The 27234-nt window shown below is 42.4% G+C and overlaps 1 protein-coding gene across 7 annotated transcripts in view; it reads left to right on the forward strand.

Moving 5' to 3' along the window:
- Nucleotides 1-6216: 6216 nt before the first annotated feature.
- Nucleotides 6217-27234, forward strand: part of cep162 (centrosomal protein 162) — a 148658-nt gene continuing 127640 nt past the window's right edge. For 2 of the 7 annotated variants that reach the window (XM_078542478.1, XM_078542480.1), the window contains exons 1-8: nucleotides 6233-6336; nucleotides 14252-14351; nucleotides 17512-17650; nucleotides 18657-18779; nucleotides 20647-20796; nucleotides 22810-22996; nucleotides 23922-24001; nucleotides 25930-26072. In XM_078542478.1, coding sequence (XP_078398604.1) covers nucleotides 14292-14351; nucleotides 17512-17650; nucleotides 18657-18779; nucleotides 20647-20796; nucleotides 22810-22996; nucleotides 23922-24001; nucleotides 25930-26072 — 882 coding nt within the window. In that variant the 5' untranslated portion in view covers nucleotides 6233-6336; nucleotides 14252-14291. Of the gene's footprint in view, nucleotides 6337-6846; nucleotides 8975-14251; nucleotides 14352-17511; nucleotides 17651-18656; nucleotides 18780-20429; nucleotides 20797-22809; nucleotides 22997-23921; nucleotides 24002-25929; nucleotides 26073-27234 lie in introns of those variants that run through there. The other 5 variants (XM_078542479.1, XM_078542482.1, XM_078542481.1 and 2 more) reach the window with 5 other exon arrangements.

Below are 27234 nucleotides of genomic sequence, written 5' to 3' on the forward strand. Positions count from 1 at the left end.
GGAGGAAGCACTGAGGGTGGCAAGGGCACAGAATGTACTCTGGGTGGGGGACTTCAAAGTCCATCACCAAGAGTAGCTCGGTAGCACCACTACGAACCGAGCTAGCTAAATCCTAAAGGACATAACTGCTACGCTGGGTCTGCGGCAGGTGGTGAGGGAACCAACAAGTGGGAAAAGCATACTAGACCTCATCCTCACCAACATGCCTGCAGCAGATGCATCCGACCATGACAGTATTGGTGGGAGTGGCCACCGTACATTGTGTTGTGGAGACGAAGTGCTAAATGGGATACATTTCGAACAGATCTAAAAACTCAGGACTGGGCAACTTTGAGGCGCTGTGAGCCATCAGCAGCAGAATTGTACTCAGCCACAAACTTTAACCTCATGGCCCAGCATATCCCCCACTCTACCATTACCACGGAGACATTGATCCTGGTCCAATGAAGGGTGCAAGAGGGCATGCCAGGACCAACACCAGCATAGCTAAAAATGAGGTGTCAACCTGGTGAAGCTACAATACAGAACTACTTGCATGCCAGACAGCATAAGCAGCAAGTGATTGACAGAGCTAAAGGATTTTACAACAAACGGATCAGATCTAAGCTCTGCACTGCTGCCACATCCAGCCGTGAATGATGGTGGACAATTAAACAACTCACTGGAGGAGGAGGCTCCACAATTATCCCCATCCTCAATGATGGGGGAGCCCAGCACATCAGTGCAAAAGATAAGGCTGAAACATTTGCAACAATCTTCAGCCAGAAGTGCCGAGTCGATGATCCAATCCGGCCTCCTCTGGAGGTCCCCAGCATCACAGATGCCAGTCTTCAACCAATTCGATTCACTCCACAGGATATCAAGAAACAGCTGAGGGCACTGGATAGTGCAAAGGCTATGGGCCCTAACAATATTCCAGCAATAATACTGGAAGCTTGTGCTCCAGAACTTGCTGTGCCCCTAGCCAAGCTGTTCCAGTACAGCAACAACACTAGCATCTACCTGGCAATGTGGAAAATTGCCCAGCTATGTCCCATACACAAAAAGGACAATTCCAACCCGGCCAATTACCGCCCCATCAGTCTGCTCTCGATCATCAATAAAGTGATGGAAGGGGTCATCAACGGTGCTATCAAGCAGCACTTTCTTAGCAATAACCTGCTGACTGGTGCTCAGTTTGGTTCTGGCAGGGTTGCTCAGCTCCTGACCTCATTACAGCCTTGGTTCAAACATGGACAAAAGAGCTGAACTTCAGAGATGAGGTGAGAGTGACTGCCCTTGACATCAAGGCAGCATTTGACAGAATGTGGCTGTCATGAAAGTATAATAATTTTCATAATATTTTTCTGGTTTATTGTGAAGTAGGTTTATGGGGGTATGTATATTTGGGTCTGTCCGTGTGTGATTTAATTACATTGGAGTCAAGCAGGCTGTAAGCTTTAACTCATCGAAAGAAGCTCGGTGCTTGATATGCTAATGAGTAAACATGGATGCTGGCTTAGCATATAAGGTGTGAAGGGGATTTGCATTTTTAGATAAATGAAGGGAGATTTGGATTTCAAAGGGGTCTCAGTCAGTTTACAACTAGCCAGAAAAGCAAGGCTAAGGAATGTGTTTATTTTTCCCAAAGGTTACTGACAATAAATAGTAGCAACATGAAAGTTTTATATTATGAGGAATATACAGTTTCAAAGGCATATGGGACAACAGAATTAACATTATAAAGAGAGAAACAAATATAAAGGAGAATGAAGGGCTGTGTAAAAGGAGAAGGCCATGTGAGATCTAACAGAAGTGTGTGAAATAACCTTAATGAAGCCTCCAGTATTTGTGCATCAGTCTACTGTCTACTGAAACTGAAGCTGGAGAAAAGCCATTTGGAATTCCACTGTCCAGGGTATTGTGTTAATTTGCTGGATCTGTTTAAAATCTAAATCTATTTTTGACCGTTGCCTCGAATGGAGTGTAACTGGGGGTCAGGTTAATTAGGAATTTTTGTGGTAGTAATTGTAGTCTTATGTATATGCTTGACATCTTTTATCTTGTCAATAAATATTTTAATTTAATTTTTTTAAATCTCTAAAAGTCTTGGTGGACTTACTACATCTGAATTCAGTACACGCATCTCATAATAAATGCAAATTGCAAAACTGTTGCGATAGTGCGACCAAGTTTCCCTCGTGGATTTAATCCATTTGACAAACATCATTTGCCATGTCAGAACAATGGCATCAAGGAGCCCTAACAAAACTGGAGTCAATGGGAATCAGGGGAAAACTCTCCGCTGGTTGGAGTCATTCTTAGCACAAAGGAAGATGGTTGTGGTTATTGGAGGTCAATCATCTCTGTTCCAGGACATTACAGCAGGAGTTCCTCAGGATAATGTCTGAGGCCCAACCGCCTTCAGCTGCTTCATCAATGACCTTCCTTCCATCACAAGGTCAAAAGTGGGCATGTTCACTGATGATTGCACAAAGTTCAGCACCATTCACAGCTACTCAGATACTGAAGCAGTCCATGCTCACGTGCAGCAAGACCTGGACAATGTCCAGGCCTCAGCTGACAAGTGGCTAGTAACATTCATGCCACACAAGTGCCAGGTAATGACCATCTCAAACAAGAGAGAATCTAACCATCGCCCCTTGATATTCAATGACATAACCTTTGCTGAATCACCCACTATCAACAAACTGAACCGGACTAGCCATATAAATAATGTGGCTACAAGAGCAGGTTAGAGGCTAGGAATCTAGCGGCGAGTAACTCACCTCCTGACTCCCCAAAGCCTGTTCACCATCTACAAGGCATAAGTCAGGGGTGTGATTTTTTCTTCTATTCATTCATGAAATGTGGGCTTCGCTGGCTGGGCCAGCATTTATTGCCCATCTCCAGTTGAGAAAGTGGTGGTGAGCTGCCTTCTTGAACCGCTGCAGTTCATGTGGTGTAGGTACACCCACAGTGCTGCCAGGGAGGGAGTTCCAGGATTTTGACCCAGCGACAGTGAAGGAATGGCGATATATTTTGAAGTCAGGATGGTGAATGACTTGGAGGGGAACTTCCAGGTGGTGGTGTTCCCATCTATCTGATGCCCTTGTCCTTCTAGATGGTAGTGGTCGTGTGTTTGGAAGGTGCTGTCGAAGGAGCCTTGGTGAATTCCTGCAGTGCATCTTGTAGATGGTACACACTGCTGCTTCTGTGCGTTGGTGGTGGAGGGAGTGAATGTTTGTGGATGTGGTGCCAATCAAGCGGGCTTCTTTGTCCTGGATGGTGTCAAGCTTCTTCAGCGTTGTTGGAGATGCACTCATCCAGGAAAGTGGGGAGTATTCCATCACACTCCTGACTTGTGCCTTGTAGATGGTGGACAGGCTTTGGGGAGTCAGGAGGTGAGTTACTCGTCGCACAATTCCTAGCCTCTGACCTGCTCTTGTAGCCACAGTATTTATATGGCTAGTCCAGTTCAGTTTCTGGTCAATTATAAGCCCCAGGATGTTGATAGTGGGGGATTCAGTGATGGTAATGCCGTTGAACATCAAGGGGCGATGGTTGGATTCTCTCTTGTTGGAGGTGGTCATTGCCTGGCACTTGTGTGGTGTGAATATTACTTGCCACTTGTCAAGTCTTCAGTACTATTGCTGGAATATTGTCAGCGCCCGTAGCCTTTGCAGTATCCAGTGCTTTCAGCTGTTTCTTGATATCGCATCGAGTGAATCGAATTGGCTGAAGACTGGCATCTGTGATGCTGGGGACCTCTGGAGGAGGCCAAGATAGATCATCCATTCGACACTTCTGGCTGATGATTGTAGCAAATGGTTCAGCTTTGTCTTTTGCACTGATGTGCTGGGCTCATCCATCATTGAGGGTGGGGATATTTGTGCAACCTCCTCCTCCAGTGAGTTGTTTAATTGTCCACTACCATTCGTGACTGCATGTGGCAGGCATGCAGAGCTTAGATCTGATCCATTGGTTGTGGGATCGCTTAGCTCTGTCTATCACTTGCTGCTTATGCAGGTTTGGCATGCAAGTAGTCCTGTGTTATAGCTTCACCGGGATGACACCTCATTTTTAGGTCTGCCTGGTGTTGCTCCTGGCATGCCCTCCTGCACTCTTCATTGAACCAGGGTTGATCCCCTGGCTTGAGGGATATGCCGGGCCATGAGGTCAGATTATGTTTGAGTACAATTCTGCTGCTGATGATGGTCCACAGTGCCTCATGAATGCCCAGTCTTGAGTTGCTAGATTTGTTTGAGACCTATCCCATTTAGCACAGTGGTAGTGCCACACAACACGATGGAGGGTATCCTCTATGTTAAGGCGGGACATCATCTCCACAACGTCTGTGCGGTGGTCACTCACACCAATACTGTCATGGACAGATGCATCTGCAGCAGGCAGGTTGGTGAGGATGAGATCAAGTATGTTTTCCCCTCTTATTGGTTCCCTCACCACCTGCCGCAGACCCAGTCTAGCAGCTATGTCATTTAGGACTCAGCCAGCTCGGTCAGTAGTGGCGCTACCAAGCCACTCTTGATGATGGACATTGAAGTCCCCCACCCAGAGTACATTCCACACCCTTGCCACCCTCAGTGCTCCCTCCAAGTGGTGTTCAACATGAAGGAGTACTGAGGGTGGTATGTGGTAATCAGCAGATTTCCTGCCCACATTTTACCTGATGCCATGAGACTTTGCGGGGCCCAGAGTTGATGTTGAGGACTCCCCTCGACTGTAAAACACTGTGCCGCCTCTGCTGGGCCTGATTTGCCGTGGGGCAGGACATACCCAGGGATGGTGATGGTGGTGTCTGAGACATGATCTGTCAGGTATGATTCCATGAGGATGAATATGTCAAGCTGTTGCTAGACTAGTCTGAGACAGCTCTCCCAATTTCGGCACTAGCCCCCAGATGTTGGTAAGGAAAGCTTTGCAGGGGTAACAGGCCTGAGATAGCCATTGTCGTTTCCTCAAACCTCGTTTCCTCAAATGCCAGGTGGTCCGTCCAGTTTCATTCCTTTTTCATGACTTTGCAGCAGTTTATTACAACTGAGTGGCTTGCTAGGCCATTTCAGAAGGCATTTATGAGTCGACTACATTGCTGTGGGTCTGGAGTCACCTATAGGCCAGACCAGGTAAGGACGACAGATTTCCTTCCCTAAAGGACATTAGTGAACCAGATGGGTTTTTACAACAATCGACGATGGTTCCATGGTCATTATTAGACTTACAATGCCAGATTTTTATTGAATTCAAATTGGATTCGAACCCCGGTCCCCAGAACATTATCATGGGTCTCTGGATTACTAGTCCAGCCACAATACCACTATGCCATTGCCACCCCTTGCCTGGATGAGTGCAACTCCAACAACACTCAAGAAGCTTGACACCACCCAGGAGAAAGCAGCTCACTTCATTGGCACCCCTTCCACAAACATTCACTCTTTCCATCAATGACACATCTACAAGATGCACTGCTGAAACTCATCAAGGTCCCTTAGGCAGCACCTTCCAAACCCACAACCATTACCATCTAAAAGGACAAGGGCAGCAGATAGATGGGAACACCATCACCTGGAAGTCTTCCTCTAAACCACTCGCCATCTTGATTTGGAAATATATCATGGGTTAAAATCCCTTCCTAATAGCACTGTGGGTGTACCTACACCACATGGACTGCAGTGGTTCAAGAAGGCAACTCCCCGCCACCTTCTCAAGGGCAATTCCAGAAAAGCAATAAATGTTGGCCTAGCCAGCGAAGCCCACATCCCTTGAATGAATTTTTTAAAAATGCTAGGTCACTCCTCAGCATTCTCCTTTGAAGGGAAAAAGAGACCCAGCCTGTGTATCCTTTCCTGATAGGTAAAAATTCATGCTTCTCGTCTCATTCTTGTAATTTCTTTGTACCCTCTCCAGTGACTCTATAGCTTTTATAACATGCTGACCAGAACTGCATAACAAACTAAAAATATGGCCCAGCCAAGGTGTGTTTCAAGTTTTGGATAGCACCTGTACTGTTCGAAATGGGGCTTTTTGGGGCTGCCACAGAAATGATGGAATGAATGGCCTCCTGTTGTGCCACCTTCCCTGTTGGGCCTGTAGATGACACCACAATTCTCAACAAATGCCATTGTGACGTTTCCCAACTCCTTGGTTCAAGCGCTGCCGTTTCGAATTGAATCACCGAGCAGCTTCCGCCAGCAGAATTTTGACCCCCTGACGCTTTCCGTCGCCTGAGCTAACAGTTCGCTGCTCGCGGCGTCCTGTTGCCTTGGACGCGAACCGACTGCCAACGGCTGCTTGCGGGCTATAGTCCTCGGCTTTCAGACCGGATGGCCGCACATTAAGGTAAGCAGAAAATCCACTTTTACTCTCCAGCGAGACTGAAAACTCAAGACTTTCGAAACCTGGTTCCGTCAAAGGCGAGATTTGCTCGACCTGAAAATCCCACACTCGCCTCACGGCGATTGGTGCAAAACTCGGGATGCTGAGTGGCTGGATTCTCTTGTCAATCAAAAACGTCAAAGCTTGGCTCGATAACCGACTTTGTTCGTGACGTCAGCGGCGGGCGGAGCGCGCGGGAGCAGCGAGTCAGCCAATCAGAGGAGGCAAGGCTGAAAAGCCTCAGAGCATTGTCAAACTAAAACCTGGTAGGTGCTTGGGGCAACAAGGCTAAAGGTGCGGGAAAAAGGCCTTGCAGGACGCCTTAAAACTCTGGGCACATGAATAAGTAGTTGATGCATTTAACAAAAAAATGTCTCAGTTGGGGATCAGAGCCCGGTAGATGGGTATTTTTTTGCTAGGTGCTTGATGGTCCTGCATAAGTGGGTAGGTTTAAGAGGCTTTTCAATGTGCATGAAACAAGACAGGGAGGACGAGTTCTGGAGTTTGGTGTTAATTCATATGCCTGGCTAATAGTTCAAGGAAAGGGGGAGGGAAGCAGGAAGGAATAATAATCCAGATTTGAAAGAGTGGAGAATGCAGGCAGGGATGTAGGAATGGGTGGAGTTGAGAATTCTGAAATCAGTGTCCAGAACAGAGAGCTGCTGGGAATTGGCCAAGATTGTGTGAGGAGTCCAAGTGGTCCTGGAGGAGATGGAGCTCAGGGGGCCAGTGAGGAGGGTGTTTTATCATAGAATTGTAGAATGGCCTCCTTCTCTACATGTAAGTGTTTGGCCCATTGTGATCGTGCTGGCTCTCTGCTGGAGCAGCTCACCAAGTTCCACTCCCCTGCCTTTTCCCTGTAGCCCTGCAAATTATTCCTCTTTGCATATTAATCCAGTTCTTTTGAAAGCCTTGACTGAATCTGCCACCACACTATCAGGCAGAGCATTCCAGATTCTAACCACTGACTGCGTAAAAATGTTTTTCCTCCTGTCACCTTCTGCCAATCATCTTTAATCAGTGTCCCATCATTCTTGACCCATCCATTAAGGGGAACAGTTTCTCCCTATCTCCACAATCCAGACCACTCCTGACTTTGAACACCTCTGTCAAATTTCCTTTTAATCTTCTTTTCTCTGAGGAAAACTGAAGCTCTTCGTTGCTGGACCCTTCCTTCTAAATCTTTTCCGCACTCCCTCCTATGCCTCCATGTCCTTCCTTAAGTGTGGTGTACAGATATGAGCACAAATCTCACATTGAAGCCAAACAGGATTATTTATACAGGTTCATCATAATTTCCTTTCTGTTATACTCTCTGCCTCTATTAATAACACCCAGGACCCTCTATGCCTTATTAACTGCTCTCTCAACCTGTCCTGCCACTTCAAGTGATTACTGTGCATATACCCCTCAGTCCCTTTGTTCCTGCATCCCCTTTAGAATTGTGTCCTTTAGTTTATACTGCCTCCCCTCATTCTTCTACTCAAAATGAATTACTTCACACTTCTCTGCATTAAATTTCACCTGGCATGTGCCTGCTCATTGCACAGCCTGTCCATGTTCTTCTGAAGTTCATCACTATCATCACAGTTCACAATACTTCCAAGTTTTGTGTCATCTGCAAATTTTGAAACTGCACCGTGCATGCCCAAACCTATGTGTTTGAACGTAGATCAAGAAAAGCAGTGGTCTTAATCCCAACCCCTGGGGGAACCCCACTGTATACCTTCCTCCAGTCTGAAACAACAGTTCACTAATTTCTGTTTCCTGTCACTCAGCCACCTAAAATACAGTAATGAGCAAAACAGTCTGGAAGCTTAATGGAGCGAATTAGGTGATAGCAGATGTAAAGTGAGGTGGATACGGTGATGTTTGGGAGGTACAGTTTTGTGGTCTCTATGATGGAGCAGACATGGGATTGGAAGCTCAGCCTAGAATCAAATGGAACACCACAATTACTGTGTTGTACGGTTGAGCTTGAGTGAACACCCAGGAAGTGTGAGGGGAGAATTTAATATACTGTTTTACAGTACAGTTTAATTTTGATCAATGAAATGGTAACTGTTGCAGCTATCTATAGTGCATTATGCAGGAGATGGTCTGTTGGCATCCTTCCATCTATGACCGATAAAGAACATGCAGCAAACAATCCACTTAGGTGGAGTGTCTTCATTTTGTGAACCTTTGCTGATGGCTGTGAAGGCGAGTCCTTGAAAGGCAGGTTTTGCCGCAAGTCAGTTGACGTTCTGGGTTGTTTTCAGCACTGGTGCCTGTTTCTAAGCTGCAGCTGTGGTTAGCGCACAGCAAGTGTCACCATTTCACCAGCTGTTGACTCTCAGGTGAGACAATTGCATTTAGGGCCTTCATATCATGCTTGCAAGCATCTTTGAAGCAGAGCTTCAAGCACCTGCCTGGGTCTGGCTACCTCACTATACAGAAAGTTCTTGGATATGCGATTGTCTTCCATCCTGTGGACGTGCCCGAGCCACAGAAGCTGCTTCAATTTGATTAGTGCCAACACGCTTGGGAGAGAGTTCTGCCTTTGAGAAGACTGCTACATTTGTGATTTTGCAGGAGATGGTCTACAGGTTAACAAAACTTGGTAATGCAACTGTATTGTTACCAGAAATGAGATCCTTTTTAAGGAATGATATAATTTATCAAATTGTTGGTACATGCTATCAGCTGTCATTACTTTAAATGTAATGTTTTAATAGCATTTTTTAATTTAAACAAATATCCTGTATATGGAGCAAAAGTGGGAAAATGGTGTTGAGGTACAGATCTGCCACATTTGAATGACGAATGGCCAGCTCCTGTTCCTTTGCGTTTACGTTCATAGACATGCCAGTAAAACAAACAACAAACCAAAAAAAAAAGAGCTAAGGGGTGGGTGATCAAAAATCTGGTCAGAGATTGGTTTTAAATGTGGGGCAAAGAGAGGTGGGATTGCACAAGAGGCCATTCAGATTAACAGGGAGTACATGGGCAGGGAAATTTTGTATGGCTGGAGGAGGTTAGCTGTAGGGAAATAAGGGAAGTCAAAGACGAATTTTAAATTTGATGTATTTGGGGACAGGGATCCAGTATAGGTCAGCAAAGATTGCAGGTATGGAGCAGAAAAGGGGGTGCAAGTGGTAGATAATTGTGAATTGGTATGGGTTGGGATATTGGTAGCAGAGTTTTGGATTAACTGAAATTTTAGGAGGGTGGAGGATGGGAGTCCAGCTCGGAGAGCATTGGAATAATTAAACCTCAGGGTGACAAAAGCAAGGCTGAGAGTTTCAGCAGCAGATTAATTATAACAAACACAGTTGCAAGTGATGTGAGTGAGCTGGAGGCGATGGAAAGGATATAGACTCAGAAATTTGGTGTTTGAAGGTACCAAGGTTGTGAACCATCTTGTTAAGCCTGAACACTGATAGAAGCCAGAGGGAAGAATGGACCTGTAGCAAGGTAAAACGTTTATCACAGAGCCTGAAGAATAATGGTTTTGGTCTTCATTGTTTAGGTAGTATGAGTTACAGCTCATCCTAGACTGGATGTCGGTCAAGCTTATTGAGCACATTATCTTGGTTTTTTTTTTATTCATTATGGGATATGTGGTTGCTGGCTAAGCCAGCATTTATTGCCCATCCCCAATTGCCCTTGAGAAAATCCAGGATTTTAACCCAGTGACAGTGAAGGAATGGCGATATATTTCCAAGTCAGGATGGTGAGTGGCTTGAAGGGAAACTTGTAGGTGGTGGTGGGTGTTAGAGAGAATCACCAAGTAACAATTGATTGACTGGATACCAGGGGATACAGTGCACTCTCAAATATTCGAACTATTATCCACCTTCCAGCTTATTCACCAGAAATTTCTACATATTAATGCCTTGTACAAGGTCTTACAGCATTATCCAGCCTCTCAACAAGCAACAATTTTATCACCTTTTATTTGTATTTCATTCTTGGGAAATAAGTGTACAAATACATGAAAATGATGGGCAGGAAAATGTTCACCAGTCTATCCCGCTTGTCCCAGGGAGGTGGTGGTGTAGTGGTATTGTCACTAGATTGGTAATCCAGAGACCTAGGGCAATGCTCTGGGGACCCGGGTTCGAATCCCCCACAGCAGACTTTGAATTTGAATTCAGTAAAAAATCTGGAATTAAAAGTCTAATGATGACCATAAATTGTTTTTATTGTCATAAAAACCCATCTGGTTCACTAATGTCCTTTAGGCAAGGAAACCTGCTGTCTATACCTGGTCTGACCTACATGTGACTCCAGACCCACACCAATGTGGTTGACTCTTAAATGCCCTCAAGGACAATGGAATGAGCAATAAATGCTGGCCTAGCCAGTGACACCCTAAGAACAAATAAAATAAAAATGTACCATGCAGCAGTCCAAGTGGGGGAATGTGTAAAACCAGATAACAGTTCGGGTTAATTAGAAAATATCTAGAAGATTTTTCTCTGACCTGTTTAGATGTTCAAAACACATTGGCTCTGATATATATTACAGGTTACCTGAATTTTCTATTCTCTGTGCACAATTAAGCTTTGTGAATTTTAATATCCACTAATTTCCACTATCGATAGGGCTGAGAGAGGGTCACCCTGTTAGATGGATGGGGCAGTTTCAATTGCTTATATGATGTCTCAAAAGGGCAGCTGGAATTGGTGTGCACTTTCCCTTTGATCCTTTCCCATTGATCCTTTCTTGCTGAGGATCAGAGGAAACAAGGATCCCATGGCTCCCAGCAAAGTATCCAGAACAAGCTTATGTAGAAAATCTTCCCAAAGTATTTTACAGAGGCATTATCAAAAAGTGCACATGAATTGAAAAAGGTGGTATGATATTTTAAAATTCATTTATGGGTTGTGGGTGTCGCTGGCTAGGCCAGCATTTATTGCCCATCCTAAATTACCCTTGAGAAGGTGGTGGTGCACTGCCTTCTTGAACTGCTGCAGTCCCTGTGGAGTATGTACACCCACAGTGCTGTTATGGAGGAAGTTCCAGGATGTTGAACCAGCGACAGTGAAGGAACAATGATGTATTTCCCAGTCAGGATGGTGAATGGCTTGGAGGGGAACTTCCAGGTGATGGTGTTCCCATGCATCTTCTGCCCTTGTCCTTCTAGATGATAGAGGTCATGGGTTTGGAAGGTGTTGCTGCAGTGCATCTTGTAGATGGTACACACTGCTGCTACTGTTTGTCAGTGGTGGAAGAAGTGAATGTTTGTGGATGGGATGCCAATCAAGTGGGCTGCTTTGCCCTAGGTGGTGTCCAGCTTCTTGATTGTTGTTGAAGCTGCACTCATCCAGGCAAGTGGACAGTATTCCATCACACTCCTGACTTGTGCCTTGTAGATGGTGGACAGGCTTTGGGGAGTCAGGAGGTGAGTTACTTGCTGCAGGATTCCCAGCCTCTGACCTGCTCTTGTAGCCACAGCATTTGTATGGCTAGTCCAGTTCAGTTTCTGGTTAATGGTAACCTCCAGGATGTTGATAGTGGGGGATTCAGCGATGGTAATGTCATTGAATGTAAAGGAGCAATTGGTTAGATTCTCTCTTGTTGGAGATGGTGATTGCCTGGTACTTGTGTGGTGTGAATGCTACTTACCACTAGTCAGCTCAAGCCTGGATATTGTCAAGGTCTTGCTGCATTTGAGCATGGACTGCTTCAGTATCTGTTGCAAATGGTGCTGAACATTGGGCAATCATCAATGAACATCCCCACTCCTGACCTTTTGATGGAAGGAAGGTCATTGATGAAGCAGCTGAAGATGGTTGGGCTGAGGGCACTACCCTGAGGAACTCCTGCAGTGATGTCCTGGAACTGAGATGATTGACCTCCAACAACCACAACCGTCTTCCTTTATGCTAGGTATGGCTCCAACTAGCAAAGAGTTTTCCCCCTGATTCCCATTGACTCCAGTTTTGCTAGTGCTCCTTGATGCCACACTCTGTCAAATGCTGCCTTGATGTCAAGGGCAGTCACACACTCAGCTCACCTGAGGAGGAGGGGTTACCAAAAGTATGGTCAAAGTTGAAGGAGGAGAGGAGTTGGAGAGATGAAGGTGCTTTGGAAATGAATTCCAGAGTGTGGGACTTATCAAATCAGAGGAAAGCAGTCTTTGGGTAGGGCGATTGTTGGGATTGCAGGGCTGCAGCTGATTACAGAGATAGGGATGAGACCGTGGCAGGATTGAAACAGGAGAATGAAAATTTTAAAACTTTAAAATTTTAAAATCTGAGGACCAGGAGCCAATGTAGGTCAGCTAGGAACAGAAATGATTGATGGTAGGGTACAGACAACAGAGTTTTCTGCTGAAGGGTCATGAGGACTCGAGGCGTTGACTCTTTTCTTCTCCGCCGATGCTGCCAGACCTGCTGAGTTTTTCCAGGTAATTCTGTTTTTGTTTTAGAGTTTTGGATGATCTGGTTTATGAGGTTTGGGAGCAGTGGCATTGCAGAATGTAAAGATTGCTGAATCTAAGGTTTCTAGTGATACATTGGACATGATAAGGGATAGAGATTTGAAAACTTGGCTTGAGGTCAAATAGGAAATGTCAAAATTCAGTGTGAGATAATTGCTGGGAAGGGATTGAACTCAGTGGCATTAGTATGTATTCTGTGTAATTCTATATAATGTAATAGTTTGGAGTTGTGGTGGGGACCGAAGACCATGGCTTCTCCCTATTTGACTGAAAGAAATTGCAGTTAATCCAGGGTTGAATGTTGGACAAGCAATTCGACAACACAGGAAGTAGAGAGGTCTCAAAAGTGATGGGAAGGTAGAGCTGAGTATCATCAGCATTCATTGGGAAGCTGGCTCGCATGTTTGAAGGTAATGTTTGATGTGAAAGAAGAGTGGACCAAGGATAAATCCAAATTGGGGTGGCCTTGGAGTATCAATACAGAAGACATACTTTGGCTATGATCAAATAGGTAACAGTGGAACCAAGTGATAGCAGTCTTACTGAGCTGGACAATGGAGGAGAGGCGCTGATCGAGCACACCATTTGCCTACATGTCGCAGTACAGAGAGGTCAAGGAGTATGAGAAGCGAGAAAACATCACAGTCACAGAGAATATGATTAAGCTTGTTCAGTGTTGTGGAAGGGAGAGATTCAAACAAGGAGTTACATGAATGACAGCTATGTATCTGAGAGATGAAAACACTGAAGAATTTTGGAAGGTAAAGAGGCTGGAGATAGGAGGGCAGTTTATAAGGACAAAGGGACCAAGGGTGGGATTTTGGAGGCAGATGACAGTTCCTGAGGAGAGGGTAACATTTACAGTGTCAGTTGGCATGGCATTCAGACAGGTAAGTTGAGTGGACAGTAGGTTTAGTATGAATGGGAGTAGGAGGTGTTTTCATTGACCAGATAAATTCAAATAAAATATGACAAGAGGAAGTTTCAGTGTTGGTGCTGGGGCAGGGGGTACGGGGTAATTATTTTATTGGACAACATGGGGGCAGCTGAATGAATGTTGTGAGTTTTGATAATAAAGAGGCTCCCAAGCTCCTCGTACTTGGAGGTGACAGTTTTGGGGGCGGGGAAGATGAGCACATGGAGGTAGTTGGGAGAGGAGACTTTTGCTGTCATCATTTTGATGACATCCTGGTATATGGGTGATTTTGACAGGAGAACAAAACGTGCTAGTACCTGATGTGATCCAGCCAGATCTGGTGATGGACAGCTCTGCTAGTGCGCCAGATTCACTGAAATCTGTACCTCAACACATTTAAACGGAACCTCTTGTTGGCTGGGCTAAGATGTTCGGGTCAGGGCCGAAATTGAGATCAACCATCCTTCATCTTCAGCCTTTCCTGAAATGTACTGAATCTTGGATTGATATAATATCTTGTGCTTTTATTCTAGAGCTCTATTCTGAAGAATCAGTGTGTGCCACATTGAAATCATGAGTCATAAACTCACCAAGGAGGAAATAGAGGAACGGTTTGAGCAATTCTTGAAGGAGGTATTGTTTTTTCCTTTGGTGAAATTCTATTTCCATCAAATATATTTGAGTTTAACATTAATTTACTTGAGGTGATCTCTGGTTTGGTTTTATGGTCCAAAATTTTAATAGTAACGGTAAATTGCACGGAAACTGTTGTTGGGAGCTTTTATTTTAAGTTATGAAGCAGTTTGGTGGTATATTTCTTTGTTTTGAATATCTTCACACTCTTTCTCCCATGGAGACTGGTGTGGAATTCTGGAAGGATTTTGTAGGCTGATTGACACCCTGCTTTGAGCTGCGTGAATGCACCTTCCACAAGTCCTGGAGTGTGACTTGCACTCGGGGCCTTCCGGCCCAGAGGCAGGACTGGTACCTACCGAACCGCTTGGACTCCTGGTAGTATATCAGAACATTGCCTAATTTACCTCTGAGACCTGGTTTGGAGCCATGGATGACCTGATTGAAAACCTTCTCTGTGTCCTACACGAAAAAGTCAAAACTAAAGTGAGTTTGTGGGTAGTCTCAGCCCAGTTACTTGTGAATTTGAATTTGCAGCCCTAAACTACTCTGAAATTAGTAACATTGTTCACTGGCATAAGAATAACAAGTGACATAAATGGAAATGTCACATAAAACATACCTGCCTGAAATTTTCAGTTGCAATGACGGCAAAACTGTTAGCACTCAGGGTCACTATTGTGTAAAACTGATAGCAACTTGTGGTGTCAGCAAATTTGTTAAACTTTAATGAAATCTTGAAGTTACTGTCAGTGATACCTGTCCCTCCACAGCTGGGCTGTTGTATACTTTGCATCTGTAATCAATACAATATCAGTGAATTGGTATGAACTTCAACTTTTATGCACTGTTCCTCCTGTAAAAAAACATTGAGAATGTTAAGCCTTGTTGGATGAAGTGTAAAATAATTTTTAATGGTGTACTAAGTGATAATTACTGCTGAATAACCTCTCTGGCTCTGAAAAGCAAATTTTTTAAGTGTGGAGGCTTATTCCCTCCGTTCCATAATAATAATTTCATGAATTTTAAAATAACATTTTTAAAAATCATTATGTTTCAGCATCCAACAGCAAGTGCAGCGAGCTTTACTCTTTATAGACTGTTGCTTAGACCCAGTGTATATCTCAATCTTTATTTTGTTTTCTGTATCATGATTAAAGAATGAATTACAATCCATGCTTTTTATTTTCTGTTTTGCTGTTTGTGACGATACTTCGGCCTGGTTAGCAGCTCGGTTGTTCAGCTGCCCTGGTTGGCTGTCACTATTGCTGGCTGCTACAGATTCCCTGCAGATGGCCTCGGATTGAAACTAATGTCAGCATATTAATATATCAGTACCTGGATTTACACCTGAAGTGCTCTAACCTGAATGGCCTCTTTCTGTGCTGTAACTTTTCTATGGGTTCCACAAAGGAAAATGATGCTCTGCAGCTTGCTAAAGCTCTGTGGGCAGATTTGTTCAAGCTCCCTTTGCCTGAACATTGGCCTGGATTTTGTGGTCAGCAGCAGAGTGCAGGGGCTTTACCCTTTACAGACTGATGCTTTGCCTGGCTTGGAAATGCTTGATGATACTTTGGGGAGAATTTTTTAGGCCCTAATAAGGGTGGGCACAGTGGCAGCTGGCACAAATATTTGTGCATTGGCTTGTGTGCTGTTTCCTTGGCTCCAGCCCAACTGCAGAGTACTTTTTAAAATTTAATATTTAACAAAGTTGGAGAGAGGATGCCTTCTTCCATACTGTCTGTAAAGGTATCCTGTGGCTTCCAAGCTAGCAGTCCTCTAATTGGCCCTCCAACTTTGCGAGCCCACTCATGTCCTAATTAGACAGCAAGCCTGCCTCTGGCCATTAATTGGCCCAATTAGGGAAAACCATAGATGAGTGACTGTTCCCCACATAGTGTGGGCTTCTCACCCCATTTGAGCCTGATGTCAGGGTCCTGAAGCCCCCAGGGGAAATCGTGCTTTTTATGGCCAAGAAGTCTAATGTTCGCTGATATATTGGCCCTTAACTAAGTGTAAAATCACTGTTCGTACACTTTTAAAGTGAAAGCAAATCAAATCCCATTTGGCATGGAATTTTTTGAGGAGGTGACCAGGTGTGTAGTTCAGGGTAGTGCAGTTGATGTAGTTTATATGGATTTCAGCAAAGCCTTTGACAAGGTCCCACATGGGAGACTTATAAAGAAGGCAAATGCACATGGGGTACAGGGTAATTTGATAAGGTGGATTCAAAATTGGCTTAGTTGTAGGAGACAGCAGGTGATGACAGAAGGCTGCTTTAGTGACTGGAAACCCGTGTCCAGTGGTGTACCACAGGGATCTGTGCTGGGACCCCTATTATTTGTCATTTATATAAACGACATAGATGACTATGTGGGGGGGTAGGATGAGTAAGTTTGTGGATGACACAAAGATTGGCTGGGTGGTTAACAGTGAGGTTGAGTGTCTTGGACTACAGGAAGATATAGACGGGATGGTCAAATGGTCAGAATATCAATGCTAGTATTTTTTTATTAATCAAAGTGCACCAGCTAATACTTGCTGACACTGCACATTTGCCACGAGCCAGCGCATTCCCCACCTTATCAATATCATTTTATAGTTTCCTTGGGTCTTCAAAAAAATAAGCTGTGTTTCCTATTTTGGTGTCATCTGTATATAGATTCTCTTGTTTTATCTCAGTTTTCACCACCACTGAGGAAGGCGGGGCTAGAATTTATCCTGCAGCATTTTTTGCCTTGCTGCAAATAATTTAATCAGATTTTTGATTTGATTTTGAACAGGTTTCAAGAATCTTTCCCTCAAATTTTGAATTCCTTTCAGAAGTTGTTGTTGGAGGAAATTCCAGAAGCTTCCTTCCAAGATTGGAAGTATTGATATGCCCTCAGTGGTTTTACTTTTCAAGTCGTTATTGCATTTTTACCAAATCTTGGTCAATGTCTGTGTTTCTGTTGAAACTGGATATGTTGAAAAGTTATTGCCTGTACAAGTTGTGGTGTTAGAGTGATAAGTATCATCTCAGTAAGTTTATAACTGCCTGTATAATGTATAGCATTACTCCACCTTTCTGAGTGTAAAAAATAACAATTTTTCATCCAACTGCCAGCTTTTCTGATTCCCCACTGTTTTTTGTTCTGATAACTTTGTGCACATATTCTAGTCTGTTTCAGACGAATCTGTTGATTTGGGAAATTCGCCAAAATCTAGTGCCCCGAGTTCACTGGGTCAGCGTACAAGGAAGGAAAGCAAAAGAGATGCTAAACTATGGTGGATTAATGACGACGACTCTGATGAAGGACGTAAGTAGCTGTTTTGTTTTTGTACAGCCACAAAATAGCTTCTGTTACATGGATGCTGGCCACAGGAGGGTAGCGTAGCATTGCACTCATAACTACTTTACTTTGGCATTTAAAATGCATCAGCCTGTATGTGTTTCATATTTTATTTTAAAATTTCTATTTCATGGCACATGCTGTAAGTTTTAGGCTCAGGATTCACAGATTATCCAAAATGAGGTCAAAGTCATAGGTGGTTTAATAGCAGTTATAATACTTATTAGGTGTTAAGTCATTTATTAAGAAACAACAGTTTAAATATAATGCATAAGCTAAATAGACAGGAAAAACATATAACCCCCAACAGATGAGGACAGCTTATTGGTCTTGGAGCGCGAATGGATGGATGAAGCCAGCAGCTGGGAGTGGTAGTCTCTTGAGTGTTCTGTTCTCCTCTTTTGTTTTTGTTCTCGAACTAACCGAGGTGCTAGCAAGATCTTCTGGTCTTGCTCCATGTGCCTGATGGGGACTGTGCCCTGCCTCTCCGAGCAGCGATTGATTTACCTTATCTCTAGGGGCTGTTGGTTTACCATATGTCAATCACTTGTTCGAGTCTTTTGGTTATTGGCCATATCGACAGTTACCCAAGGATCACTTACCACCTGCCCATCACTTTGGCTGAGGCCATCTTTAAGCTTACCTCAGGCTGGGTGCCATTTGTTAACTCCTGCCAGACACGCATATAGATAAGAGGACACACAAGGCATCACAAGACCATTCTCCTTCACTACTATCTTTAATTTACCTCAGCTGGGGACTTTTCCAGAGAGAGAAGAAAAACAGTCTTCTGTCAGGTGGTGCCTCACACTGCCTGCTAGTTCTATAAGAATTCTATAATATTCTGAAAAGTATAATTTCCTAATGCATTTAAACTTCTGTTTTCCTGTTGCTTATCTTTAATTTACTTTTCTTTGCTTTTCTCTTGTGTTACTTGCACTTGCTGGCTCACTTTTTATCATCTTCATCCAAGAAACTCCACTGAGGAGGTTTTCCAAATTGAAAAGACAGGCAGCAGTAGTTGATGCTGGCATTGAAACAACGAAGAAAGAAATTGGCGAAGAGAGTGTTGGAAATGCACTGTCTCAAAGTCCAGGTTCCCAGGAGTGTATTTGTTTTTCATAATATGAGAGTATACTGTAAAGTAATAAGCTCCAAGTTCTCACCACAGTGACTAAACTATACTTGTTCAGAAACATAAAAGCCTTTAACAATATATAGAAATTTAAAGCTTATCGAAATAGCAAGAAAGATAGATCTCGCATTTATGTGGCACCATTCACATCTTCACATTGTCCCAAAGCTTTTCGCAGCCAATGAATTACTAAGGGACAATAAAGTTCATTTAAATAGCATTAATATCTTCTGATGCGTACAAAGCCAAGTAAGTACACTCAGGCCCTCACACTGCTGCTCCACTTCTGGGGCCAAGGATCCAACTCTATCCTGCAAGCACCCCGGAGTGAAGATTGCGCCATTCGGGTTCCTTTCCACCGCGACTGATGCGGTGAGCCAGAAAATTTCCCGACTTCAGCTAACCGCTTGGGTACCAAAAACCTGGGCCTCCCTTTTTATATTGGATTTCCAGCATCCATTTTAGTTTTCTTTTCAATGGTTGCAAACATACAATACACCATTTGATAAGATCGTGGCTAATCTGATTGCGGCCTGAATTCCAGTTTTCTGTCTATCCACTGTATCTCTGACTCCCTTGTCAGAAGCTATCCAACTCAACCTTAAAACTATTTGATGACCCTGCCTCCACTCCTCTCTAGGGAGGGGAATTCCACAGACCAGTGACTCTCTGAGAGGAAAAATTTTTCCTCATCTCTGTCTGAAATGGGAGACCACTTATTTTTGAACTTTGTCCCTTAGTTCTAGTATCTCCCATAAGGGGAAGCATTCTTTCAGCATCCACCCTGTCAAGTCCCCTAAGGATCTTGTATGTTTCAATAAGATTACCCCTCAATCTTCTGAACTCCAGTGGATACAGGCCCAGTCTGTCCAACCTTTCCCTGTAAGTTAATTCCCCCCCGACCCCATCCCAGGTATCAGTTGAGTGAACCTTCTCTGTACTGCTTCTAATGCAGTTATATCCTTTAGTAAGTAAGAAGACCACAGCTGTACACAGTACTCCAGATGTGGTCTCACCAACGTCCTATACAATTGTAGCAAAATGTCCGTACTTTTTTATTCCATTTCCCTTTCAATAAATTACAACATTCCATTTGCCTTCCTTATCATTTGCTGCACCTGAATACTAACATTTTGTGATTCATGTATCAGATGCCTCTGTACTGCAGAGTTTTGCGGTGTTTCTCCACTTAAATAATAAAGTGCTTTTCTATTCTTCCTGCCAAAGTGGATGAGTTCACATTTTTCCACATTATACTCAATCTGCCAATTCCTGGCCCACTTACTTAACCTATCTATATCCCTTTGTAGTTAGGTATAGAGATTTGGACTAAAAGTGGAACAAACCTCAGTTAGTTCAGTCCTCAACCTAAACTCAAGGGAAAGAAGCCAGGTTTATGCAATCAGTCCTCACAAATCATTCCTGTTTTTCCTAATATTCTAATGAATCTGTGTTGTCACCCCCATCAAGGCTAATATTTCTTTCCTTAGCTATTGAAAACTTAATGCAGTATTATAGATGGGGTCTTCACTGGGCTCTGGACAACAGAAGTATTACTTCCTCACTTTTGTATTCCAAGACCCTTGAGGTAAAGACTAACAACATATTTGTTCTGTTAGCCTTTTTGAATACTTTTGGTACCTGTGCACTGACTTTCAGTGATTTGTGTGCGTGGACACCCAACCCATTTTGGTCCTCCTTAGCTTCTAGTCTCCAGGAATTCTGCAGGCATTACCTAAGTAATACAGTAATGTTCATATACTGAACAAAGATGCCCAATTAACACTGAACCTAATGTCTTTACATTTTTTTTGGGGTAAAATGCCAGACATGCTGGGAACCAATAGGAGCTTTCTCAAATCTCAGAGGTTCTCCCAGTCCATTGCAGAGGTTGAAGAAGAGAAACAAGAGAAGACTCAGGTTCAGGAAAGTGAGAGGACGTCTGTATCCATCAGCCGAGACAGTTTGGAAACAAATGGTATGAAATAATTTACGAATTTTACATAAAGAATTGAATGGGAGAAAAATAAGAGACAAAGTATCAATTCATTCTGCAGTCCTGGAATAGCGCTTAATACTTTCACCTTTTGGTGAAATGTTTTTGCTCATTTGCTTCATTTAAATAAATAGAAACCTGATACACTTCCATGTTTTTCCCTTGAGTCCTCGTTACCTTAAATGGTGAGAAAAGGTTACTTTCAATTTAATTCACAGAATCTCACAGTGCAGAAGAGGCCCTTCGGCCCATCAAGTCTGCACCGACACGTGAGAAATACCTGACCTACCTACCTAATCCCATTTATCAGCACTTGGCTCATAGCCTTGAATGTTATGACGTGCCAAGTGCTCATCCAGGTAGTTTGTAAAAGATGTGAGGTAACCCGCCTCCACCATCCTCCCAGGCAGTGCATTCCAGACCATCGCCACCCTCTGGGTAAAAAAGTTTTTCCTCACATCCCCCCTAAACCTCCTGCCCCTCACCTTGAACTTGTGTCCCCTCATGAATGACCCTTCAACTAAGGGGAATAGCTGCTCCCTATCCACCCTGTCCATGCCCCTCATAATCTTGTTACACCTCGATCAGGTCACCCCTCAGTCTTCTCTGCTCCAACGAAAACAACCCAAGTCTATCCAACCTCTCTTCATAACTTAAATGTTTCATCCCAGGCAACATCCTGGTGAATCTCCTCTGCACCCCCTCCAGTGCAATCACATCCTTCCTATAATGTGGCAACCAGAACTGCACACAGTACTCTAGCTGTGGCCTCACCAAGGTTCTATACAACTCCAACATGACCTCCTACTTTTGTAATCCACGCCTCGATTGATAAAGGCTAGTGTCCCAAGTGCCTTTTTCACCACCCCACTAACATGCCCCTCCGCCTTCAGAGATCTATGGACACATACGCCAAGGTGCCTTTGTTCCTCAGAACATCCTAGTGTCATGCTGTTCATTGAATACTTTCTTGCCGAATTACTCCTTCCAAAGTGTATCACCTCACACTTTTCAGGGTTAAATTCCATCTGCCACTTATCTGCCCATTTGACCACCCTGTCTATATCTTCCTGTAGTCCAAGACACTCAACCTCACTGTTAACCACCCAGCCAATCTTTGTGTCATCCACAAACTTACTAATCCTACCCCCCACATAGTCATCTATGTCGTTTATATAAATGACAAATAATAGGGGACCCAGCACAGATCCCTGTGGTACGCCACTGGACACTGGCTTCCAGTCACTAAATGACTTCTGTCATCACCCGCTGTCTCCTACAATAAGCCAATTTTGAATCCACCTTATCAAATTACCCTGTACCCCATGTGCACTTGCCTTCTTTATAAGTCACCCATGTGGGACCTTGTCAAAGGCTTTGCTGACATCCATATAAACTACATCAACTGCACTACCCTCAACTACACACCTGGTCACCTCCTCAAAAAATTCAATCAAATTTGTTAGGCATGACCTCCCTCTGACGAAGCCATGCTGACTATCCCTGATCAAACCTTGCCTCTCCGGGAATAGTTATACTTAACTTCTGAATTACTATTTTAAATGCTTAGATTTGGCAGCTTCAAATGGAAACTGTAACTATTCACACATAGAGAACATTGAATTTGCTATGCTTCAAGTAAAACAATTTTAAAATAAAAAAGTAAACTAAACAGTGTTGTAATATATGAATTGTTCTGATATAGCATGTATTGAAAGGGGGAATAGTTCTATTTGTACAATATATTATGTGAGCTAAAAATATATTCCGCTCCAACATGGACTTGACTGAATATTATGCTGTCATTTTTGTGTTGCTATGAAGCAATTTCAGCCCTGTAGTGATAAAGTGGCAATTAAATGAAGAGTTTGCCCTTTGCAGAACTAATCATAATTACATCCTCCTGTCTATGATTTGCAAGTGGAATAAATGTCCAGTATAATCCACATTATAAAGTACTGTTCAAAGCTAACAGATGATTTTATTCATTTTTAGACTCTGTCATGGCATCAGGACCTCGGCAAAGTACTCCAGGAGTTGGACTGGATACACTTGAGGAAGAAGAGGAGAAAGAGAAGTTCTTTGCTAACCTCGAGAAGGGAGCTTCCTCTACTATTGACTATTCCAGGCTAAACAAAGAACTTGAATCAACAGATTCTACACCTCTGACTACTTTGAATCAGTAAGATAATTCTCTAAGGAGAATTGCAAAACATCTTCTAAAATTCGGTATTTGAAGTGTTATCTCAGAAGTGTCCTTCCTTTTTTTAAAAGGAGGAGAAAACTAGAGTCTAAATTTCTCCCATACACTTATATGTCATATCTACAAGCATGTTTTTTGTCAGATTTTGTAGATTTTACTGTTTAAAAGTGCTTTCTTTTGTTGCATAGTGTTATCAGCCCAGGCATTGTTTTTCCTGTAAGACTAATATTATGAGATAATCCAGTTAGTCCAATTTTAGAATTTTATTAGCATAATTTGAGAGAAATTCAGAGATCACGTCACCTGGTGACAGCACATTTCAGGCGGTCACAATGCCCCAACTATTGTGTCTCGATAATGGTGGGCAGAGTCCAAATTTCTGAAATGTACTGCTGGGGGGAAGTGAGGCTCCATGTTCAGAATTGTAAAATGACTTTTTAACTTCACTTAATACTAACTTCAGTTTTAAGGATTCAGTTGCACTGAAATAAATTTCTTGCAAAAAGTCTATCTGAGCATATTCATTTTAATGAGCATATTCATTTTAATAAGCAGTTGGGAATGTTTTAGATCTGGTTTTTGTGTTGTACCTTGTTATGGTTATCTAATTCTATCCTGCACATGTTAAGATGCAACGGACTAATCCTTGTGCTAATACCAGGGCTCTCTCTCTAAGCTTTAGTTTAAAAAAAATTAAATACTTGTTAATGGAACACTGCAATTTCCCCTCAGAATTAAGAATTAATGTAAGAAATGTATAGAAAAGTTCACAGAAAATGATATACTGGTACTCATTCCTCTATGAGGCACTGGTTGAGATTTTGATGATGTGGTAGATGTTTATTTTCATTTCAAGTGACCTATGCAGGAGTGCAGCACTTTATCTTTCGATTTTTATTTCTAGAAATGAAGGAAGGCTACAAGTGCTAGTGGGGGAGGAAGCAAAGGAAGCGGATGATGAGTCCAGACCTAAAAGTGTTACAGGTAATATTGTTAAAACAGGAATTTGCACCACATATGATTGAAATTCCTTTGTAATTACTACAAAAAAATTACCTGTTATTGGTAGCTTGTTAAATTAGTGTGGTTTATTTTTGTTCTTTTTATTTCTAAGAGGAAATAGATCTGATCGCATTATTTAATTGTAGCATTACTGGGCCCTTTTCACTCCAAAAGAGAAAGTTAAGACAAAATCTGAAAATTTTAAGGGTTTAATTTAGGCAAGTAGGAAAGCATAAATTTAAGATCATCATCGCCTAAAGAGCAACGGGAGAGGTTAGAAGATTTTCTTTTAATGGAGAAAGTTGTTAGGACATAAAGCATCATTGGTAATAGAATCCATCATGAATTTAAAAGGGAAGTGGATAACTATTCTTTTAGAGGAAAAAATTTAAAGGTGTAAACCAAGAGCAGGGGAATGGAACAAATGGATAATTCTTTCAGAAAGGTGGCGAGAGTCAGTGGCCTGCTTTTGTGCCTGCAAGATTCAATGAAATAATTTTTTTACACAGACTAGAAATCCCTGTCATTTTCAACATTAACTGTATTCTTCAATGTGACTCGCGCAGTCATTTAGAAGTACAAACTACTGAGAATGTAGTCTCAATTGCAAGTTAATTTTTCAGGAAATGTTGCAGCTTGTTCGCGTTAATTATTTCTGCAATGAAAAAAAGGAATTGGAGTTTCTCCAAAACTAGAAACTTGTAGCTGGTTGATATTTAAATTGTAAATGTTGGCCAGATTTCAGGTTGGGATATTCAGCGTACTCTGTTTCAAGGATACTGTTGTAAAGCATCTAAAAGATACTCAACACAGAGTTGAACGCAGGTAGATTCAGCAGTAGTTCTTTATTTAGTACAAATGTGCACACATGGGAAATATGCTTTCAGAATGCTCTAAAAGGCAACTCGAAGTTACACAGTTTCTTTCAGATATTTATGCCCTCTTTTGGGTAATTCATCATTAACCCACAATGTTCTTGTATGTCTAATTGTTACATCCTTAATTACAATTGAGTTTACAACCCATGACCACTACCATCTAGAAGTAAAAGGACAGCAGATAGATGGGAACACAACCATCTGGAAGTTCCCCTCCAAGCCACTCACCATCCTGACTTGGAAATATATTGCCATTCCTTCACTGTCGCTAGATCAAAATCCTGGAACTCCCTTCCTAACGGTACTGTGGGTGTGCCTATACCACATGGACTGCAGCGGTTCAAGAAGGCAGCTCACCACCACCCTCTTCAGGGCAACGAGGGATGGGCAATAAATTCTGGCCCAGCCAGCGACGCCCACATCCTGTAAATGAGTAAAATAAAAAAATACGGAATGACCTGTTCATCGCCTCCGCAGTTCCGGAGGAATTTGTGAAACGATCACGAATGACCTGACTGTTAGCACAAATGACGTTCCAAAACATGTACTTTGCTTATCTATCCTGGCATTTCACTGCAATGTCTAGCATCCTGCATGCCTTGACCCTGAGGTTAAGCAATACAGTTTATTACTGTATAACTCATAGACCATTCATCAACTTATTTTATCCTGACCGTAAGATCACATTCCTTTAGCTTTATCATGGACTGGCCCATGGGCTAATCAGCAGCTTCCAGGCCTAGCTAAAATGTCTCATTCATTCTAGTTTTTTTTTTTAACTGCAGACACTTTTAAAACATATCCGCAACTTGACCAAACGTGGGTAATCCCATAATGCATCCTCATATGCCTCTTCAATACTTTTTTTAAATTCATGGAAAAGTAGTGTAAGTTTGTTACTATTCCAGACTTGTACAAATCCTTTAATTGTAAAGCATTTTGAGTTAGAAATTTGTTTTTCAATGTATGTGCAATTATATACTTTAATTTGAACGCTATTTGAAAGATATTGTTTTAAACTTTGGATTTCAGCTTCAAGACACTACAGTGATGACTTTGATGATTATTCTGATGCCAAATTTGGAGGTGAAGAATTTGGATCAGATAATGACAATATAGCCAAGACTGAATGTATTCCAAAAAGCATTGAAACTGAAACGGAGACAAAAGAGCAGGTACCATAATGATTTTGTAAACTTGATTCTTGCAATGAAGAATTCTAATATAACTTGATTTACACTGGTTGTTACTTTTTTTGAAGAAAAGTTTGCTTGGAAAAGAAAGATGCAGTTTTTCAAATGTCAGTGTTTAGCCCAGTACAGCTTCTGTGAAACAGTATGTTCAAGAGGGATCTAGGCTGATGCCACTTCAATATACATATCCTATACTGCCCCCTACGAACATATAAGAGATGGAATAAGAAAAGACCCTAGGTGTCTTATTTAATCCATCTTCCTCCATGTTCTGTGTACAATTCTGTGCGAGCCTTGATCCAATTCACTAGATTTCCTGAGGGAGGCAACAAGCTAGTAAAAGTTCCAAAATCTAATTGAATGATGGAACAGGCCCAAGAAGCCGAACTGTTTCTGTTTCTAACCTAAGTCACTGACGTTTCTTTATAACTCCTGAAGGTAATCAAGTAAACTTTCAGGATTTAATCCAGCCTTGCAATCCACGATATTTTACCCATGACTAGTTTATTCTACATATGATTCAACCAATGTCTCAGTAGCATTGGAAACATTGAGAATGTTGTCTGTCTCTGCTTGTTCTTAGAATCTTTAATCCAGTATTTTACCAGATATTAACCAGTAGCTTTTTAAAAAAAATACAATAATCAACACGCCATTAACTACTTTTCTGGGAATTTGTTCCAAAAATGCACTGTAGGGAAACAAGTATGTTTTGTATTCATTTCTTCTCTGATCATTAAGCTATATATCCTTCTTGCATTTGTATTGTGCATGTTCCTCCTCCTCAGTGGATAAATTAAGCAAAATCGTCAGCCAGTTCCTTACAGAGAAATCCTGTATAATAAATGTATTACCGAGCGAAATTCATGGAGGTCAGGAATTCTTGTAAGTGGCTAAGTAGTTCCTTGTAATGGTACTTACTGTAAAGTCATCTTCTCTTTCAAATATATTCATGCTGATACAAGCACCATTTTTAAAGTCAAGAGCAAAGAACTTCCCTCATTATATATTTAATGATATTTTAGCTTCCAGAATTGATGAAGTTGCCTCTAGTGGTAGAAGTGTGCAGCTGTATGGCAAGTAGCTGGGGAAAATCCTGGCAGAATGGTGATGGTTCAAATCAGACTGTGAGATGGACATTGCA

The sequence above is a fragment of the Cetorhinus maximus genome, chromosome 5 (assembly GCF_964194155.1).
Source record: "Cetorhinus maximus chromosome 5, sCetMax3.hap1.1, whole genome shotgun sequence".
NCBI lineage: Eukaryota > Metazoa > Chordata > Chondrichthyes > Lamniformes > Cetorhinidae > Cetorhinus > Cetorhinus maximus.